This window comes from Chiroxiphia lanceolata, chromosome 17 (assembly GCF_009829145.1).
Source record: "Chiroxiphia lanceolata isolate bChiLan1 chromosome 17, bChiLan1.pri, whole genome shotgun sequence".
NCBI lineage: Eukaryota > Metazoa > Chordata > Aves > Passeriformes > Pipridae > Chiroxiphia > Chiroxiphia lanceolata.
In genome coordinates, this window is record NC_045653.1 from 11,472 (window position 1) to 31,718 (window position 20,247).

The 20,247-nt window shown below is 56.3% G+C and overlaps 1 protein-coding gene across 1 annotated transcript; it reads right to left on the bottom strand.

Moving 5' to 3' along the window:
• Window positions 1-3,509: 3,509 nt before the first annotated feature.
• LOC116795195 (sacsin-like) lies at window positions 3,510-20,130 on the bottom strand. Its single transcript, XM_032704661.1, has 8 exons — window positions 19,292-20,130; window positions 18,572-18,767; window positions 17,322-17,409; window positions 17,032-17,134; window positions 16,593-16,739; window positions 14,890-16,222; window positions 14,578-14,666; window positions 3,510-14,106 (listed from the first exon to the last, which is right to left on the bottom strand). The coding sequence occupies exons 2-8, from the start codon at window positions 18,592-18,594 to the stop codon at window positions 4,004-4,006; spliced, it is 11,886 nt and encodes a 3,961-aa protein (XP_032560552.1). The 5' UTR covers window positions 18,595-18,767; window positions 19,292-20,130; the 3' UTR covers window positions 3,510-4,003.
• Between the last annotated feature and the right edge of the window lie 117 nt (window positions 20,131-20,247).

Below are 20,247 nucleotides of genomic sequence, written 5' to 3' on the forward strand. Positions count from 1 at the left end.
TTGGCGCCTGGGGGCTTCCTTCCTTCACCCCCCGCAGATCAAGGCCACCACTTCAGACATGGAAGCATCGTGGGACCCCCTGGGCGGTGACTATATATATCTGTCCACCCTCAGCTTTTTTTTCCCTTACTTTCCCTTACTGTCATCCTGGTTTTTTCTCTCCCCTATGCATCCTGTTTTTTTTCTCTCCCCTATGCATTTTCTTCGCCCCCCAAAGGTTATCTCTGTGTCACATTGTTGTATGACAGCACCCAAACTGCTAGCATGCCTGTTGATACAGAATTGTTAAAATAAACCTTGCCAGTATATGTTTTCAGACACGGATTATTTAGTGTCGTTTCACTTTAATCCACCCCAAGGGAATTATTGATAAAAACCTGAGTTACCCCCTCTCCCCTTTTCCTGGGGCGGGTCATAACAAGCAATAGCAGGTTTTTTAACAATCTGTCTGTTTTTAATATTTCAAGTCCTCTGGAAGCGTATTGGACAAACCCAAAGACAAGAAACTTGGGTCCTGGCCCTCTTTGCTGTGAACTCTACATGAACTTCCACCACTTGATGGAAGTGTGAATGTGTGGGATCAGAGCACTGGTTTGGGACGATCTTGGGAATTCCAGGCAACAGACTCAGCATGGGAAAATTATATCAAAATTTATTGCTAACAGAATAGAAACTATAAAGTAATATATACAATACTAACTAATTCTCCTATGATTTAACAATGTATTTACAAACGTCACCCCTTCTTCCCCATAAAGTCCAGGAGGAGAAGAAGTCTCTCCTTCACTCTCAGGGCCACAGCTCCAAATTAATTCTGCGGCACTTGGAAGTGTCTCTTCTCTTATCTTAAGGCAGCAGTTCTGATTTGTTGTAGAAGAAAAATTTCTTTCTCTCTCCATCAAGGTGCGGGGAGCCTCTCTGACCCTCCCACTGGCCACTTGGTTTCAACCAAGGGTTCACCCATAGGCTGCAAGTAGGGACAAACTCGCCTCACCATGGTCAACATCACAGGTTACAGGGGTTAAAGTTCTGAGTCTCTTCCCCGTTCCGTGGAGGTCCCTTTCCTCAGGGAGCAAGCTCTCGGGGGACCTCTTTAAGAGGTCCACCCCTTCCCTAGGCCAAAAGGTTCTGGAGTTTTTGGGTCAGTCCCACCCCAGAAACATTCCAGCTTGCCTTTCTCTCTGGTGCTGCTTCGAGTCTGCTGCCTGAGCTCTGCTGCCTCTACTGCTTCTGCTTCAGGCACTGCTTTACTCCATGGCGTGCTTGCCACAGGATCCAGCCAGTCGATCACCACCCCTCCCCCCGTGGTGAGGGGAGCCGGTGAGGCCAGCCAGAGAATTCCTGGGAAGTTTCTCTCTTTTGCTTTCTGGCTGCTGCATGTCTTAGCTAGGGGTTCAGCTCGGCTTCAGTGCTGCACTTGCCCCGGGCCAAAGCCAGGAGGGGGAAAGCCCTGAGGGGCCCTGCGGCCCCTTTGCTGTCTCTACCCCATGGCTTCTCTAATGCCAACTGTGCCAACAAGCTTCTTTTCCATCATTTCCGCAGAGGTGTACCAAGCTTCCCATTGGCTCTACACTGGAATTCCACCCCTGGAACTAGCCATCTTCCAGCTCCAGGGGGGGATGATGGGCTCTCAAACCACGACATGGGTTTACACGACCAAGTTTGGGTAGCAGGGTGCTGCAGGGGTGTTCCTTGTTAGAAGACACCAGAAGTTGCCCTCATGTCATGCAGAGTCAGCTTCAGGTGGCTCCAAGATAGAGCTGCTGCTGGCCAAGGCTGAGTCCCCCAGTGATGCTGGTAGTGTCTGCAAGAATGGATTTAAAAAGGGGTAAAAACTGCTGTGGAACAGCAGCTGGGAGGGAGGGACGAGAAGATGAGAGAGCAACAGCCCTGCAGGCACCAAGGTCAGGGAAGAAGGAGGGGTAGGAGGTACTCCAGGTACTGAAGCAGCCTGGTGAGGCAGGAGCAGTCTTGCCATGGTGAGGCAGAATTTTGCCCTGTAGCCCATGGAGGTCAGTGGAGGAGCAGATACCCACCTGCAGCCCCATGTGAAGGACCTCACACCACAGCAGGTGGAGATGCCTTGAAAGAAGCTGCAGCCTGTTAAGAGCCCACACTGGAGTAGGTTCCTGGCAGGGGCTACACTCTGTGGAGAGGAGTCCATGCAGGAGCAGGACTTGACAGGAGTTGTCACCTGTGGGGGACCCACACTGGAGCAGTGTGTCCCTGAAGGACTGCAACCCATGGAAAGGGACCCACAGTGGAGCAGTCCTTGGAGAACTGCAGCCTGTGGGAAGGATCCACATGGGAGAAGTTTAGTGCAGGACTGCCTCCCATGGAAGCAGCCTCATGCTGTTGCAGGGAAACAGCGTGAGGAGGAAGGACCAGATGAGACAAAGTGTTATGAGCTGACACCAATCCACATTCTCCATCTCCTGCAGTGCTTAGGGGGAGGAGGTACAAGGACCAGGAGTGAAGCTGAGCCTGGGAAGAAGGGAGGGGTGGGGGAAAGGTGTTTTCAGGTTTGTTCTTATTTCTTATTTTCCTACTCTGTTTAATTGGTAATAAGTTAAATCAATTTCCCCAAGTTGAGTCTGTTCTGACTGTGACAGTAACTGGTGAGGGATCTTCTGACCAATGGGATTTTCATCTGTCATAAGTTTACTTGTTCTAAAAATCCAAGTAGGAATTTTTCTTTCCCCTGTCCCGCTGTAAAAGAAAGATGCTGAACTAACTGGCAGGACCGCATTTCAAGCTGATGCCCCTCTCTAGGGTTGGGGGGGGTGATGAGTTTTTTTTTTCTTTCCCTCCTCTCCTTGGAAACAGGGACATGGGGCTTTTGTCTTAACTTAGGCAAGGTGTGTGTTGAAAAGGTCCGGGGCTGTTTTGCCCTCGGCTTGGTCATCTGGCTGTTTTATGGCCTCGGCTTGCCTGCACTCTGCTCTGCCCCCAGCCCAGACCTGCTCGGACTTCGTTGGAGAGGTTTGGCCCACCTGCAGAGGAACTTTTTGGGTAGGGAGTCGCTCTTCTTTTCCCTCCTCCGCTCCCGTATTTTGGCAGTGGTTTGTGCCCATTGACGAAGGGGGGGGGGGAATCCTGGCCACAACCAGCTGCAGACAGCATGAGTTTTTCATGGGAAGAACCTGCCCTTCTTTCCCCTTTTCCCCTTCCCCTCCTCGGTGTGGGGGGAAAATCTCCATTGTCAGCTTCTCCCTTGCTCCGGGGTTCCTGCTGGCAACACAGAGCGCTGCAGGCTCTACTGCTCCAGTGATCCAACAGCGCCCCCTGCCGACCGTGATTGCCGACTGTTTCTTTTTTTTGTTTTTTTTTTTGAAGGGGACTTTTGGGTACAGGATTATTGTTTAGTTGCTTTTGTGTTCTTTTGTTGTTCTACCAATACAAATCTATCCTTTAATAAAGGGCTGTTATTCTTTCTTTCTCCATACTTCCTCAATTCGAGCCTCTTAATTTCAGATTTACAATTGTTGAGAGAGAGGAGTTTGGTCTACCTCATAACTCATCCTCCTTAGCAAAACACTTCAGTCTCATTAAACTGAGATATCATCATATTTTCTCCCCCTGTCAAAGAGGGGGAGTGATGGAGTGGTGTGGTGGGCAACTGACCAGCCAAGATCAAACCACCACAGTTCTCTAAACCCCTTCATCACCATCTCCACCTTCCACACACCACCAGCCACCCATGACCTCTCCATGTCCCTTGAGTCCACTGTCAGTGAAGGGTCTACCAGCACTGCAACATTTATTATTGTACTTTATTTACCCTGCTCTCAAGGCATGCCAGTGGTACATGCTACCCCGCAACATCCAGTGGCCTGGCCAATCTACTTCCAAAGCTCTCCTACCAGGCCTGGACAGTCTGAAATTGCTTGTGACAGGCCTGTGGCAAGTCCATGATGAGTCCACAACAGGTCCATGGGGGGTTTCTGGTGGGCCCATGGTGGTCCCTTAGCACAACTGCCAGTGACCCTCTCTGGGGACATCCTCACTTTCTGCCCACATGGTCCTTCAATGTCCCCAGCACTTTCTGTGCCTGCTTCAGGACCTCCTCTTCATCCATGCTGGGGAAGGCCTTGCTGGGGGTCATGGGGAAAGGGTGGTAACTTGGGTACTGTGTGGCCTTTCCATCCATGCCCTGTTTACACAACCACTGCATGTCCAGTACCAGGCCCCCCAGTTCTGGCTCTTTCGCCTCCAGCCATTTGGCAAGGCCCATCAGCCCCCCCTGACCCTCAAAGGCTTCACCATGGCAAAGTACAGCAGCCACCAGTGCCTTCTCCAGGGCCTGGTGCACTTTGAAGAGGACCCAGTTGGGGCAACAGCGCCGAATGTCATTGTGGACTGCCTGCAGGTCACTCGTGGCCTGACGCAGCCACCGTAGGGCCTCGGGGATGGACGGAGTCAGGGCCATGGGCTCCTCAGTGCTCAGCCTGGAGCCACAACCTTTCTGTCCCCAGTGGTTCTGGGCAGTGCTCACAGGTTCATACTGGACGCAGAGTTCCTGCAACACCTTTGGCCACCTGACATCATGCAGTGGCCTCAAGGCTGCAAGGCTGGGATCCACATCGCCGCTCACCTTCCATGGCTTCCCCTCTGCCACAACCTCCTCCTGCAGCCTCTTCTCCAGCTCTGGTGCAGCACCCACCAGTGCCACATTGTTCTCCTCCAGAACAAAGGCCACATCCTGCGGCTCCTGGCAGACTAGCATTTCACGCAGCACGGACAAGGCAGATGCCTCCAGTTGTCCACCCAGCATGTTATTGATCTCCTGTGCTAGTGTCTCCAGGATCCTCAGCTGGTACCGGTTCAGCACCATCTCTGCATGCCGCATGTAGAGGAGCCGCTGGGCACCACCTGACAGGCACGCATGGATGACCTGTGACTGGGAGCTGCCCTCCACCTTTGTCCCATTGTGGAGCAGCACAGTGCAGATGTTCTCACAGCACTGCACTTTCAGCTGCTCCACTGCAAAGCCACCATCCCCGTCCACTCCCATCACAGCCTTGTGGCTCTGCCACTGGAGCAGGGACACCAGCCCCAATCTAAACCATGGTGATACCAGGAGAGTCTGCAGACGCCTCTGCCCAGGGCAGTGAGAGCCATAGCGACATGGCCATGGACTGCCCTCCTCCAGCTGCTGCTCTGTCACCTCTGAGAGTGCCCGTGGCCGCAGGTGTGGTGGTAGCATTTGCAGCAGCCACCTGGCATTACATCCTGTCACTGGTAGGTCAGCCATGAACAAAAAGGTCTTCTTCAGGGCCTGAGCAGCCTCTGAGGGCAGGCAGTCATTGAAGCACAGCCTGTGGGATGGCTCTAGGCAGTCAGCAGTGCTCAGCAGGTACAGCTTAGCCACAGCAGAACAATCAGGGGGCTCTGGTGCCTCCCGCAGCAGCTGGAAGAAGTGACGTGTGGCCAGCAGGACCACCTTCTTCTGAACACTAGTGAGGGTCCCACTGACATGGCTCTCCTGATAGATTTGGGCCAGGACATGGCTGTAGTGAGTCAGTGTGGGGAACGTCACTACCCCAAGGTGTTGCAGGAGGTCTCCAAAGACAGCCACATGTGGGTCAGGTTTGAGGAGGTAGGGGTAAAAGTCAGCCTCATCTGGGAGCGATGTCACCACCTGCCGTGGCCTGGCCATGTCTCCTGACTTGGTCAGCACCACAGGTAGCTCAGCAAGGTGCTCTGCATCCACCTCCTTCAGACGAGTCTGCAAGAAGCTGTACATGTTCTGGAGCACTTTGGCCCGTGTGATCACCTGTTGTGGCGTCTGGCAGGCCACCCTGCACACATGCTCCAGGTTGACCACCACCAGGGCAGTGGGTACCTCTACAAGGACTCCCATGGCCTTCAGGAACTTCTCCTTGAGTTCAAGGGACTCTGGCAGAATGGTGGCTGATGTCCACAGCAGCTCAGTCACATTTTGGCAGTGGTAAATGCTGCCTCTCAGGGCCACAGGTTTAATGCAGGTAGCAAAAGGGGGATGGAGGCTGCTCAAGCTTTGGGGGATGGCCAGTGGAGGCAGGAAGTGGATTGAGGCAATTTGCTTTGGGAAACCCGCTGACTCAGTATTTTTCAACAGGGTTTCAAGCTGTTTGAGCATCTCCTCCTGTCGCTTCAGCAGGTTTGCAGTGTGGCAGGTAGCCTGAGCAGCTTCATGCTCTATCTCCTGGGCCAGTGCCACAAAATCCTCTACAGAGAGACTGGTGCGGACACCTGCCTCTAACAGAAACTCTTCAACTGCCAAATTCATCCCTAGCTCCTTAAAGAAAGATTCAGGCACAAAGCGGTTTTGGAGCCGCAGAGTGCGGAAGGAGGGCGCATTGATGTAAAAGTAGGAGGCTAAGCGCAGTGTACCACAGGCATCAGGTATAAAGGGCACCTTCTGAAATGCTGCCACAACAGCCTTCCTGGTCTGACTATCACAGATGGGTCGCAGGACAAAGAACAACCGTACAGCTTCCATAAGGTCTTGCTGCGTGAGCTGGGACAGCCGGGGTAGTACCACGGTGATGAAGAGCTTTTGGTCATCAGTGTCCTCCCATTTCAAATCCTTGGCCAGTCGCTTGTGGATTGGGTCTGATGTGAGCAGCACCATGTCTTTGTCCAGGTTGTACAGGGCTTGGGCACCCAGGGGCACTTCCAGGTACTGTCTGTGGAGCAACAGTACCTTGCGGTAGGCAGCCACTGCTACATAGCCCCCACCAAATTTCTGGAAGAGAGGCAGGAGCCGGAGCTGCTCCAGTGCACATGAATCCAGCTTTCCCTGCACAAAGCACAGCAGACTAGTCACATGCTCCTCCTTTAAGTCCCCCCAGCAAAGATCAGCTCTAGTGTCTGCCAGGTGGGCCACTACAACCCTGGGCTCTGTGACCTGCAGTGCCCTTGGCTTCAAGCAGAGGTGGGCAAAGTGAAAGGGCAGCAGGGACTGCTGGAGCCTAGGGATGCCCAGTTTGTGCAGCACCTTTTCCACTTCTGAGTGACTGTTAAAAAGAACTCTGGAGAGGGAGGATAGTGGCACTAGGTCCTTTGAGTCTGTCTTATTCCCCTGAATAGGCAGCACTGCCATGTCCTGGAGATGATCCATGAATGACTTCATGTTCGCATCCAACTCCACTGAGGCCTTTCCCTGTGTGTGGACAACACTGCCAAAGAAGGTCCACAGTCCCCTGAGCCACTTTTCCCCCTCTGGGGTCCACTTCAGCTGACCCAGTGCCTCCTGGATGAGTGGTGTGGCTTCTGGGAGGCCAAGCTCCTTCACAAAGCAAGGTGGGATCCAATCAGGAACACACTTTTGGGCAAAGCGGTGCTTGTGGTGGGGGAAGAGGTGGGCAAAGGAGTTCTTGAAGACTGGATGATGGACGCTGAGAGTATTCAGATAACCATCTTGTGTGGCTAGCAAGGGCAAGCCTTCCAGTTCTTCCTTGTCCACATCCTTGGGAGCACCTTGGGAGTACCTGCTCCATCCTGCTAAGTACTTCAGCAGGACGGAGCAGCTCTCCGGGGTCCCCAGGGATGTCTCAGCCAGCTTGCAAGGTACAGGTAGAACCAGGGCCTTGAGGAAGCGCTGGAGAGAGGCTGGGCTTAAGGCAGTAGCGCTCACCTGGGCTTCAATGAACTGCTCATGGATCTGCCGCAAGTGGGTGAATGCTGGAACCAGTTTCATGTTCAGGTGCTGCAGCACCTTCTGAACATCTGGGTCTGGCGTCACCTCAAGAAAGTATGGCTCTGTTAGCACATCCTTTCCACCTGGAGATGCCCAGGTTATTGTCACCGTGCTGCCAGGTGACTTCTCGTGGTACACAGGCACCAGGGGCAGGCGTGCATGACTCAGGTGCTTATAGACCTCCCTCACCACGTCCTGAAAGATAGGGAGCACCCTTGTCACAATAGGGAAAAACTGGAGGAAGTGTAAGTCCAGGTGCTCCTGGCAGAGATTCAGGGACTTGTACCGGAGCTCTTCTGGCCCCAAGGCTTTCCACTGCCTGGTGAGAAAGTTACAGTATAGTGGAACCACCAAGTGCCGGAGCAAGAAGTCATTCCAGGTTGCCTCTGTGCAGCCTTTGTCCCAGCGAAGACTGCGCCTGGCTGCATCCACAGAGAAGTTGGCATTGATGTGCACAGGCAGCCCGGTTTTCAACGGCAGTGGGAGGGTGCAGAAAGCTTTGCCTGTGATTGTGTTCAATGGCTCCAGGCAGGCAGCCACAGCCCCATAGGGCAGACACTCCAGCACCGGAGACTCCTCAGCCCCCTCCTGCACCCCAATTTGGGAGATCACCCTCCACACAGTTCTGGTCTTGGCCTTGCTGTTTTTGACTTTCATGATATAGGAGACAGAGGTGGGGCCGTTCCCATCCATGGCGTGGCTTAATCTTGCTTGAAAACCCCGTCTCAGCTCTGCATCACCATCTGTGAGCTCTGTTGTCACCCGCAGCCTCTCCACCAACTGTTTCCCATCTGGGGGGATCTCAGAGAAGACCACAGTGTGGATATGTCGGAGGAAGAGCACCAAATCCTCACCTTCCTCAGCCAGTGTTTCCTCTATGTCCACAAGGTCTTGGTCTCGCACGACCATGTCAGACACCCTAGAGTTGGGAGCCTCAGCGGCAGTGCGGAGTGGCAGCCGGAAAAGGACACCCTGACTCAGGTTGAAGAGGGAGGGTAGGAAGGTGCCATAAACATCTGGAAAATTCTTCTTGAATTCAGGGTTGACAGCGAACATTCCACCAGGCTTCTCAGTTGTGGCTATGGGCACGTAGTAGAGATGGGGGTCAGAGACACACAGGGCACTGTCTCCAGTCAGGAAGGCTGGGCAGTCAGTAAAGTGGAAGACAGTGCTGAAGCCAAGGCCATATTTGCCTGTGACATCCTGCCGGTCTCGTTTGCCACCCACCCCCAGACGCTGAATGCCTTCAATGTCCTGCTGCTGGAAGGGCCTGTCATTGTAGATGCAGAGGGCAGGGCCCTGCAGGACATTCCATTTCTCACTGAAAGTGGCTTTCACTGGGTGCTGCCGGCGGTCCCACACAAAGTGCACAAGCCCCGCACCAGCATCATCTGCGTTCTGGAGCACCTCTTTCACCATATCAGAAGCCGATGCTGGGTACTCCTTTAAGATGTTCTTCAGACGTGTTGGCAAGTCTTCATGGGCACCAAATGGCTGTGCCCAGAGGGTCAGGTCATCAGTGATGAGCTGACTCCTCTCCAGTGCTCGGTGAAGTGTGGTAGGCACCCCACAGCGCAGGGCTGCAGCTCGGGACAGCTGTTTATGGCACAGGAGGACATCTCTGTCCAATTGCATCCATGGTGTATCGTTGAAGTGAAGTTTGTCCTGTGGACGCAAAATGCCCTCCTCATCAGGCAGAAAGAGTCGCTGGGTCTGGTAGGCATCTGGCTTGTTGCCATCTTCCATCAAGCCACAAGACACCAGCCGCAAGGCCAGAGCCAGTTCCAGGGCAGGCAGCGGCTTTCCAGCATGTGTCTCTGCCAGGGTGCAGAGCACTCGGGCATAATCATCCCAGGTGAAGGTGTGGCGCAGCCCCACACACTCCCAGAGTTGGCCATAGGGCTCGTATTGCTTTTGGAGCTGATGAAGGTATGGGACAGCGTCAAATGACAGTGTCTCAGCCACAGCTGTGACTGGCACAAAATGGGAGCCCACTAAGATGAAGGGTTCCCCTTGGGCCACTGCAGAAGCCACTTCATCCCAGCTGGAGTGACCTTTCTGGAGCAGCATGTTCAGGTGCTTGTAGCAGCAGTTGGTGCTGTCCTGCAGGTTCTCCAAAGGGAGAGAGTTGGAGCTACAGCTCAGTGCCTGCAGCTGCTTAAGGACTGTAGCTGATGGTATCTGCCGGTCCAGTCCCAAGAAGGATATAACCTCCCTGGGGAGGCTGAAGTTTTCCCCCAGTGCTTTAGGAGCCAAGATAGGGTGAATGAGTCCCACTAGTGGGGCGTGGAGGTGATGGTAGAGCTGGGCAGCTGGCAACAGCACATGTTCACCAGAGGGCAGTGTACCAGGGAGGAAGGGCACAGTCTGGAAAGCGACCTGTAGGGTATTGTTCACTCTCTCCTTCACTGCATCCTGAAGCAGCTCAAGGATACAGGCAGCCCTCTGGCAGCCTTGAGCACGATTCTTGGTCCAGACAAGCTGCACGGTCTTTGCCCGCTCCAGCAGCTCTGGCAGGGCCATTGTGTTCTTCACCATGCCCAGCCTCTCCAGTTGGTTTAGTCTCTCGGGGGAAAGGAAGGCATTCCCAGTGGGGAAGCACCCATCCTTAGGGTCATATAAAGGGGCGGCACGGCCTCTGGGATGCACCAAGTGATTGATGAGCTGCAGGTGGCCATGAGGGGTGGCAGGAATGCAGGGCACTGTCTGCAGCACTTTGTCCACATCATCATGGGCCATATCCAGTGCATGGAGAAGCAGTGGGTTCCGGTCAACAGCAGAGAGCTTTTCCAAGTTGGGAAGCACGATATCACAGTAAAAGCGGGGCCAGTCATAGGTGCCAGCATCCACTGCCTTCCCAAGGCCCTTCTGCACATGCTCTGGCAAGGTCACAGCTAACAGGGGATGGGGCACAGTGGTGGCAAAGACACGCTTCGCCACATCACCCAGCTTGGGGTGTCTGTCCACATCCTGGTGTAAGAAGCAGGCATCCTGCAGCGAGCACCATGAGTGGCCATCAGAAAAGAGCCTGGGGCCATTCCTGGCTGCCACAGCATGGTAGAAACCAGTCACGGCCTCTGTAAAGGGGTAACGGGCAGTGTTAAAGTCTGGCCAGAAGAGATGATACTCATAGTTCTTCAACTCACCTGCCTCATGCATGGCACGGAGGTGGTCTAGTGCCTGGAGCCAGGCAATCGGCACAGCATTGCGGAGCAGCAGCCGGTTCCACTTACCCCGCTCCGCGGTGTCCCACAGCCCCTTGCGGTTTGAGAGGATGCTGAAGGCCCCATGCACATGGATTGGTAGCCCTGAGATGACTGGCATGGGAAGGTGGCAGAAGACTTGCCCCTTCTCGCCATCCAGGCGCGGCACCCACTTGCCATCTTCAGTAAGGGCAAGGGGAAGGCCCACACCAGCCATGGGATGTGGAGGACGGAGTCCTGCCCGTGTGTCATGGTGAAACAATTCCAGCAGTTCCTCATTACCCTGACACACCAAAACCAAGTAGTGCCGTATGGTCTTGGATTCCTCCTCGCAGGCTGAGAGCTGCTCAATGGCCGCCCAGCTTCGGGGGTCCCCAGGGGACCCCAAGTCTTGGATCTCCTTTCGCCGCAGCGTGGCCAGAGGTACGGTATTCTCTGCAGAGGTGGCCATGTCTGGCAGCATCTCCAAGGACAGTTCCCTCACCTTCTTCAGGAAGAGCAGCAGGAGCCAGTTAGAGCCAAGGAAACCAGTGCCAAGGGACTGGATGCGCTCTGTACCAAAGGCCTCTGAGCAAATCTGCGATGTAATGGCTTCCTCTTCAGTGCGAAAAGGCAGGCGGAAAAGGCTCCCCAGAAAGGGTCCTGGGTCAGGCAGGCAGCACCCAAAGATACCATGGTAGGGCTGGAACTGCTCAGCAAAGACACGGAGGATGCGTGGTCGGCTGGAGAAGTCCAGGCGGATGCCAGGGCAGCCGGCCCTGGCGATGTGTTTGCCCAGATGGGTGCCATTGGGATCAAAGATGAGCAGTGTCTCCCCACTCAGCACTGCTGGCACATCTGTGACACGGTAGACAGAGCTGAAGCCCAGCCCAAAGCGCCCAATCCGGCCTGCCTGCCCCTCCTTTGTAGCAGCCCCAATCCGCGTGATGTTACGGAGGTCATCCTCTGTGAACAGGGCATTGTTGTAGACCCAGAGGGCTGGGCCGTGGCAGGCAACCATGCCTGGGTCTAGCAGCCCAGAGGTGGCCTTTCTGCAGCACCGGAGGTCCAGGAGGAAGCGGCACACAGTAGCTCCGGCATCCTCTGCATTCTGGACCATCTCTGTGAAGAGGTCGCTCTCTTCGCCATACTCCCGGAGGATGTTGCGGAGGCGTAAGGTGATGGGCTCCGAGGGGCCACAGGCTGTGAATGGCTCTGGCCCCAGCACCCGCATACTGAGCAGCTCTGCACCAAGGAATATGGCTGTGCTGGATGGTACTGCCTCATGCACCACCTCCTGAACATCCTCCTCATCCTCCAGCTCCATGTCTAGGTACACGGTAGAGGCAGCTGGGCAAAGGGCAAAGCCTGAGCCCTCCGGAATCCTCACAGGAACTGGCACGGTGCCCTCGCCCTGGTGCCCCCGACTCTTCAGCCACTCCAGGACAGCTACAACCACCTGCAACTCTGTGGCAGTGCCCGCTCTGGAGCTGCGTGTGTTTATGTCCTGCCCCAGGCAGCGCAGGGCTGACACTGCCCTCTCCTCACTCACCCCCACCGCCACCCCCCAAGCACTGAAGAGGCAGCTGTAGGGTAGGAAGTCAGGGGGCACGCGGGGCACCAGCATCCCCAGCTCCAGCTCCTCAGGATAGCCCAGCACGGCATCACGTGGCAGGACGAATCCAGACCCAGTCCACACCACAGCATCATCCGGGGCGGTCCTAAAGACCTCCAGGTTTTCTTGCATGTGCCAGTAAATGGGCTGGAGAGCGGAACCCACCTTATCCATGTTCCCATGCCCTGCCAGCTTTCTCAGCTGCTCCCATACTCTCTGTGGTGGTGGAGTCTGGCTCAGCCCCAGCTCTTTCTCTGCCTCTGGCAAAAAGGCATCAGTCAGGGGCATGGCAAGCCCCACTAGGCACTGGTACTGAGTGGATCGCAGCTCCCTGGGCGGCAGGAAAGGCTGCCCAGGCATTCCAGTGCACTTGGAGCAAGGTACCCACGGCAGGGTCTGAAGCCTCTGGAGCTCTGCAGCACTGAAGCCAGCCAGTGCCTTGGGGAGGTTGCAGACCTTGATCAGTGCCTCAGCCCTGTCCAGAGCCGCTGCATCACCCTGACTCACTTTTGCTGCAGCCGAGAGGATGTCTGAAGGCAGCAGGCACCCCTCCCCATGCCGCAAGCCCAGGGCCCTCAAGGCACGGAGGACAGAGAGACTGTGGAAGGCAGCGGGAGGAAAGCGCTCAGGTCCCAGCAGCGCCTGCAAAGTGCTGTCGCAGGGGTCGTAGAGGTCTCGCGGGCAGGCAGGGCCATTGGGGGTCTCCAGGAAGGCCAGCTCACTGCAGGCTTGCCGGAGCAGGGGGCTCTGTGCAAAGGCAACCTCTCCGTGCTGCAGCACCCACAGTAGCAGAGCCTGTGTCTCAGCCGCCCGCCCCTCATAGGTGCCTTGGGCCACGGCTTTGATGGCCTTCAGCATAACGTGGGCTGCACTGATGAGGGGCCTCTGGAGCCTCCCAAGGAGCTGCTGGTCAGCTTCATCTCGGCACTGCAACATGGCCTCCGGCAGAAGCACATCTCTGGGCAGCTCCAGCTCTGGCTCCAGCATCAGGGTGGCATTAGCTGGTACCAACTCCATGGGCTGTGGGGTGGCCAAGCAGGGCAGTGGCATAAAGAGAGGCAGAGCAGCCAAGGTGGCCCTGTCCTGCTCTGTCAGGGATGGGACATCTGCCAGGTAGAGCCGGAGGGTGACCACATCCACATCAGGCAGCGAGGCCATGCGAGAGGCCACTGCTACAACCCCCTGCCTGCCCAGGGCTCGCAAGGCATTGAGGGGGGATGGAGGCAGGACGTAGCGGGACAGGGAGCGGTGCCACATGCCCGGTGGCACCACTGGGCAACCCAGGACCTCCAGTACAGAGGCCACAGCAGGTGGCAGGTGCTGGTCCTCCCATGCCTGGAAAATGAGACTGGACTCAGGTATAAGCAGAGTCAGACAGATACTGGGGGCATCCAGTGGGGACAGGGATATGAGAGGAAGCCCCGCCAGCGGGTCCAGGTCTTCCACGTGGCGGGCCAGGAATTGCCACAGGGCTGGGAACCAGGAGGCTGGGGGCTGGGGAGGTCCTTGGGCCGGGCACCAGGTCACTGGGGTTGAAGACTGGGATGTCCAGGTGGGGGGCAGAGCCAAGCGCAGGGTCTGTACAGTCACAGTTGGGTCCAGCAGAACCAGGTTGGGGAAGAGACCTGTGTGCAAGAGGCAGAGGCTGGACTAGAAGCACATGGGACCTGGGACCTGACAGGGGGACCCAGGATGTGGGGGAAAGAACCTGAGATCTGCAGGGGATGGGTGGCCCCCCATACTGGAGATGGGAGGACCTGGGTTCTGGAGGGATAGTGGATACCCTGAATAGGAGGACAGTAAAACCCCAGACTGGTGGAGATAAAGGAGATCTGAGAAAGAAAAGAGGTGTTAGGGGGACCAGTATTAGGGGGCACTGGTCTTCAGATGAGGAACACAAAGACACCCAGAATCCAAGGGAGCACAGGGGGGACAGGGGAATGTGGGAAGAACAGCAAGGACAGTGGAGTCCCCAGAGACACAGGGAGATACAGGGAGATACTGGGGCTGCAGAGGAGCCCCAGGCTATACGAGAGTGTTGGTGTTTAGACGGCAACCAGGGGACCGAAGATAGTCCAGGGCCCCCCCCCTCTTACCTGTCTTGGCAATGCCTCGCAGGAGGCTGTCCAAGCCCAGCTCCAGGTCTGAAGGCAGGAAGGACCCCATCAGGCCAGGCAGGAGCTCCCTGTGGGGACAAAGAGTGGTGCTGGGGGACTAGAGGGGTAATGGGGGGCAGGTAGCTTCCTAGACACCTGCTTCAGCTCCCACTTGGTGACACCAGGTGAGAAGAGGGCAGTGAGGATCCCAAATGTCCAGGTTCAGCTGTGGTCCCCCTTTCCAGCTCAAGAGTGGGAGCTGCACCTTCCCCGCTCCACAGGGAATGGGGCTGCCAGGGGCTGAGGGCTTACCTGGGGCAGTCGGATGTGTCCACGTAGACAACGGCTGATGCAGTTCCAAAGGCCACGAAGGTCCCATCAGCGCGAGGCAGGAGGGGGAGACCCCGGAGCTCAGCATGGCACCCATCCCCGGCCACGTAACGCAGCAGGGAGAGACGGTCGGCAGCTGGGAGATCGATGGCCCCATGGCGCCGCAGCACCTCCCGCACGTGTCCCGCTGTGGCCTCCCGCATGCCCTTCGGCATCACCAAAGCCAGCGCCCTCCACACGTGGGCTGGGACCTCAGCCAACGGCTCCCCAGCTGCCACCAGCAAGGCCCGGACTGCCTTCTGTGCAGCCACGTCCCCCACAGCCTCCGGCAGCAGCACAGCCTCAGGCGCCCGCAGACGCCCTGCCACCCCCTCTGCAGCTGGCACCAGGAGAGGGGCAGCTGCCAGTTCCTGGCAGACACGGGTCACCAGGCTGCAGATCCGGCCAGAGCTTGGCATGCACTCGGGGTCTGGCCAGATGCTGTAGACATCTGCGCCAGGCAGAGCCATGGCCACAGTGGCCAAGTGGCTGTAGACCCGGGGCAGGAGGTCAAGCAGTAACAGGGAGTTCCAGCAGGCATCTTCCTCGCCCTTCTCACCCTGCTCAGGCCAGCGGAGGTGGCGGCGGTCATCAGAGAGGGCGAAGGGAGCACTGACGTGGACGGGCAGCCCCGTGGCCATCTCGTCAGTGGCTGGCAGGGGCAGGAAGCAGCAGAGCCGCCCTTGGCAGGGCCCACGGAGGGGGTGTGCCAGGCTCAGCTCTGGGTAGCACCCTAGCCCTGTGCCCAGTGCCATGACTGGCCCCTCTGTGGCCCTGCCTGTGGCTACCAGCCACTCGCTCACGTCACCCACCCCATTCCCATGTAAGGTCACCAGGCACCACGCCAGACTCAGCCCCTCATCCCCTGATGGCACTGGGACAGGGAGAGGCTGAGGGGATGCCACAAGAGTCCCCATGAGTGTCTGGACCCCATCAGGGGCCACACGGCGCAGGGTCACACGGCGGACATGGCGGAGGAAGAGGAGGGCAAGAGGGCCATCAGTGAGGAATGTCTGGATGAGGCTGCAAATGCGCTCAGGATCGGAGACCCCTGCAGAGACTTCTGAGGGTTGCCGGCGAAGGGGAAAGCGGAAGAGGGTGCCCTGGGGAGAGGCACGGTGTTGTCCCACAGCTTCCAGTCCAGCCCAGAAGGGCTCGAAAAGGCCGGGAAAGTCCTGAGCTGCAGAGATGTCCCAGCGCTTGCCAGCACCTGGCAGCACCTGGCATTCGGGGTCCAGCACCCCCAAGTATGGGGGGCTCAACACACCTGGCAGGTCTGGAGACAGGAGAACCATGAGGCCTTCACAGGGATGACATGGACACCACTGCCTCCCCAGATCATCCTAACCTATCAGTAACGCAAAGGCCCATCCAATACTCTCAAGTTCATCTCCACAGTGCTTCCCATGATCCAAAGCCTAATCCCAATTCATCAGCTCTCCCTCCGTTTGCTGCTGTTGCTCTGCCCTCCACTGCCACCTAGCCTCCCTTCAGCCTCCTGGTGCTTCAGATTTCCTCACTTCACACTGCCCTCCATTTTGCATACCTCACTGCCCCCCAGTTCTGCCCCGCTCCTATAGTTCAGAGCCTCCAGTAAAACCCATGTCCCCAGTTCAATCACAGTTGTGGTTTCCGGTGCTACTCACCAGTGAGGTGGTAGACAGAAGTGAAGCCCAAGCCGAAGCGCCCCACAGTGCGGGGATCCTCCCGCTTGTGCGACACCCCTGGGCGCTGAATCCCTGTCCAGTCCTGAGGTGACATCACAGCATCATTGTAGGCCAGGAGAGCTGGGCCTGGTGACCAGGACCATGAGTTAGGGGAGAACTGGGACATGTAGGGGGTTCTGTGACCCAGACTCAGTGTTCCCACAGTCTCAGTCCCACGAAACGCTCCTCAGTACCACTGAGTCTTCCCAGTACCCTTCAGTGACCTCAGAACATCCCAAAACCCCTCATCAGCTCCAGTTCCCCCAGTTCCCTGATCATTCTTCAATTCTTCACCAATATCACCCAGTCCGTCCCAGCATCAGTCAGTGCCACCCCAGTGCTTCATCCGGTCTCTCCCAGTGCCCATAGCACCTCTCACCCTGGGTGCCCTCCAGTCCCCCTCCGTTGATGTTGAATTCCCGCTCATCGGACACAAACACGACCTCTTTAGCGCCAGCATCATCCGCATTCTGCACCAGCTCCTGGAATTAAGAATGAGTGCATGGTCACCTGGGCCGTCCCAGGCCCATGAGAAAAGCACCGACCTCCTCTAGCTGGGAATCAAGGTTCTGGAGCTGGTGCTGGGCAAGGACCAACTCCCCACTGCCTGGGTTGGTCTGCCCGGCTGGGAAGGAGAGTCTGGATAGGTGGGTTCCCTGGGAGTCTCACCTTGAGGATTTGCCCCCCATCTGGGTACTTCTGCAGGATGCTGTGCAGGTAATCAAGGAAGACAGGTGCCCGCTGGCAGAAAGTCTCCCTGTAAAGCAGAGAGAAGGGGAAAGAGTGTGAGGGAGGGTGCGTAACCAGGACTCTATGTCCTCCTTGAATCCCCCAGATGTCCCCTTCCTCGGAGTCAAGGACCCCATCTTTTCCCAGGACTCTCTGAAACAACCACCTCTAAGGACTACACCCACACTTTCCCAGGGTCCCCACCTCTTCCTGGAATGCTCCAGTGTCCTGGTTTGGGCTGGGATAGAGTTAATTTTCTTCCCAGCACTGTGTTTGGGATTTGGCAGGAGAACAATGCTGGTAACACACTGATGCTGGAACTGGTGTTCAGTCATGCTTATTCCAAGTCAAGGACTTATCAGTGTCCCATGCTCTGCCAGCGAGGGGGGAGCATGGCCAGAAGAGCCGACCCAAACTGGTTGGGCACTAAGAAGACTGTCATGGCTTAATCCCAGCTGGGAACTCAGTCCCAAGCAGCCGCTCGCTGCTCCCAGTGGGATGGGGAGGAGAATCAGGAAAAGCTAAAACCTGTGGGTTGACATAAGAACAATTTAATAACTGAAATAAAACTAAATACACTGATATTACTGCTACTACTAATAGTAATGAAAAGAGAAGAGAGAGAAACAAAACCCAAGATAAACCAGTAACACCCAACAGTCACTCACCACCCCTCTGATCCATGCCCAGCCCGTCCCCCAGCAGTGACCAGCGGCTCCCGGACACCCCACCACTACCACTCTGTTTCTACACTGGGCAGGAGGTTTTGTGGTACAGAACTTCCCTCAGGCCAGTTCGGATTGGCTCTCCTGGCCCTGCTTCCCCCTCAGTGGCAGAGCATAGGACACTGAAAAGTCCTTGACTTGGAGTAAGCACGACTGAACACCAATTCCAGCATGTGTGTTACCAACGTTGTTCTCCTGCCAAATCCCAAGCACAGTGCTGGACCAGCTTCTGGGAAGAAAATCAACTCTATCCCAGCCAAAATCAAGACATTCAGCAACCCGGAAACTCCCTCCCTGCAAGCCCTGACCCTCGCAGTCCCCACCTCCCTCAGTCACCCTTCAGCTCTCCCTGAGCTCCTGGTCTCACCAGCAGCCCCCTGCGACCCCTGCAACGCTCCAGCCACCCCCTGTGTCCCCCCACAAGCCCCCAGTGAAACCCCAGTGACAAGCCCCAGACCGACTCACGCCTTTGGCTGCCTGAGGGCCATGAGGGACGCCCGGTGCCACTGCCCGGTGCCGCTGCCCGGTGCCGCTGCCCCGTGTCAGTGCTCGGTGCCGCTGCAGTATATCCACTGTCCCGGTCCGCCTCTCGCTTCCGGGCACTGGCCCCGCCTCCCGGCTCAACAGTTTCGATTCCCGGCTCAGCAGTTTCGATTCCCCGCTGCACACACAGCCGGGGATGGAAGGAATGGGAGGAGATGAGGACATGGAGGGCACTGAGAAAGGTATCTCTAGGGGCATTGGCACTGGGGAATGAAAGACGTGGGCGGTCCCTGTCCTGCAGAGTCCCTGAGCCTGGGGCAGTCAGGGACAGAGGGCCTGATGAGGGCCTTGAGGGCCAGCAAGGATCCAGTCCGTGGACTTCGGCTTGGGCACAGACTGGTTTCTTGTGGGCCATCCACGGGGGTTTCTAGGGTGAGATGGACCAGGACATGTGTCCAGGTGAGAACTGAGGGACATATACATATGTTAAGGGTGTGGAGGAACCAAGACATACCTGAGGGCCACATATGGGAGCCAGACATTCATCCAGGAAGATATAGGAAGAGGCTGTGTGATTGTGGAGGGCAACTATCTCAGACCGGGGTCTCACAGACCCTCTCCATCCATCCATCCACCCATCCATCCATCCATCCATCCATCCATCCATCCATCCATCCATTCATTCATCTTTCTGTCACTTACCGTCCCACTACAGGGTGTTGGCTGCTCCAGCAGGGCAGCACACCAGTGAGTGTCCACAGGTTCCTTGGGGGACATCAGTGTTCAGGACAAGGCCGGAAGGGAGAGGGACCCCAGGGAGACCCAGTTTCTGGTCTCCTGCCTATGACAGGTCTTCAGAATCATCTCAACTGTCCTGGATGAAGGAGCCATATCAAATGAATCATGGGGACCATACAGAGGTCACTTGCACTGTACAGATCACATAAGACCAATTTAGGCCCTATGGACTATTACAGACTACGTGAGGACCACAGGACATCACACTGATTGCACAGGCCACACAAGAACCCCAAGGAGACCACATTGAGGCTATTTGGACTGCAGACCACAGGCTGTACGAAGACCATAAAGACATGGAAACCACTTGGAATGTGTGAAAAAGTAACCTGTAGGACATGCTGCTTTAGGGGAGTGTAGGACAGATTCAGGGGGACCCCTCCCTCAGCTTTTCCTTCTGTCCCCCTTGCTCCTGACCGCAGTGGTGTGTGCAGGTAGGTGCTTCATGGTAGTAGGACTCGGACAATACATTGTTCATTAAAAGCCTTTTATATTTAAGCTCAAATGTGCCTCAAGGGGAAGAATAAGGGGCCACATCTTGCTCAGCGGGATGAGGCTGTTGGTGCTGTTTGTGTGAGGTGGGGTGTGTGCCTGTATGGATTTGTGAGGTTGGCTGTGTGTATCCCTATGTGTCCTATGATGGCTCCACAATTGGTTGGACCTGGGGGCTTGGAGGCTGTGGCAGCCTCATCTTCCTCGGGCTGCTGGATGCAGTAACTTCTAACAGTGGTGACGAGGGGAAGCCCTTTTCCATTGGTCCTGATTCAAAGAAACCTTTGAACAATCTGAAAAGCACTTTTAGTACGGCCGGGGAATGCAAAGGGGCAGGTGTTCTCCCAGTGCACTCCGCCGAGCCAAGA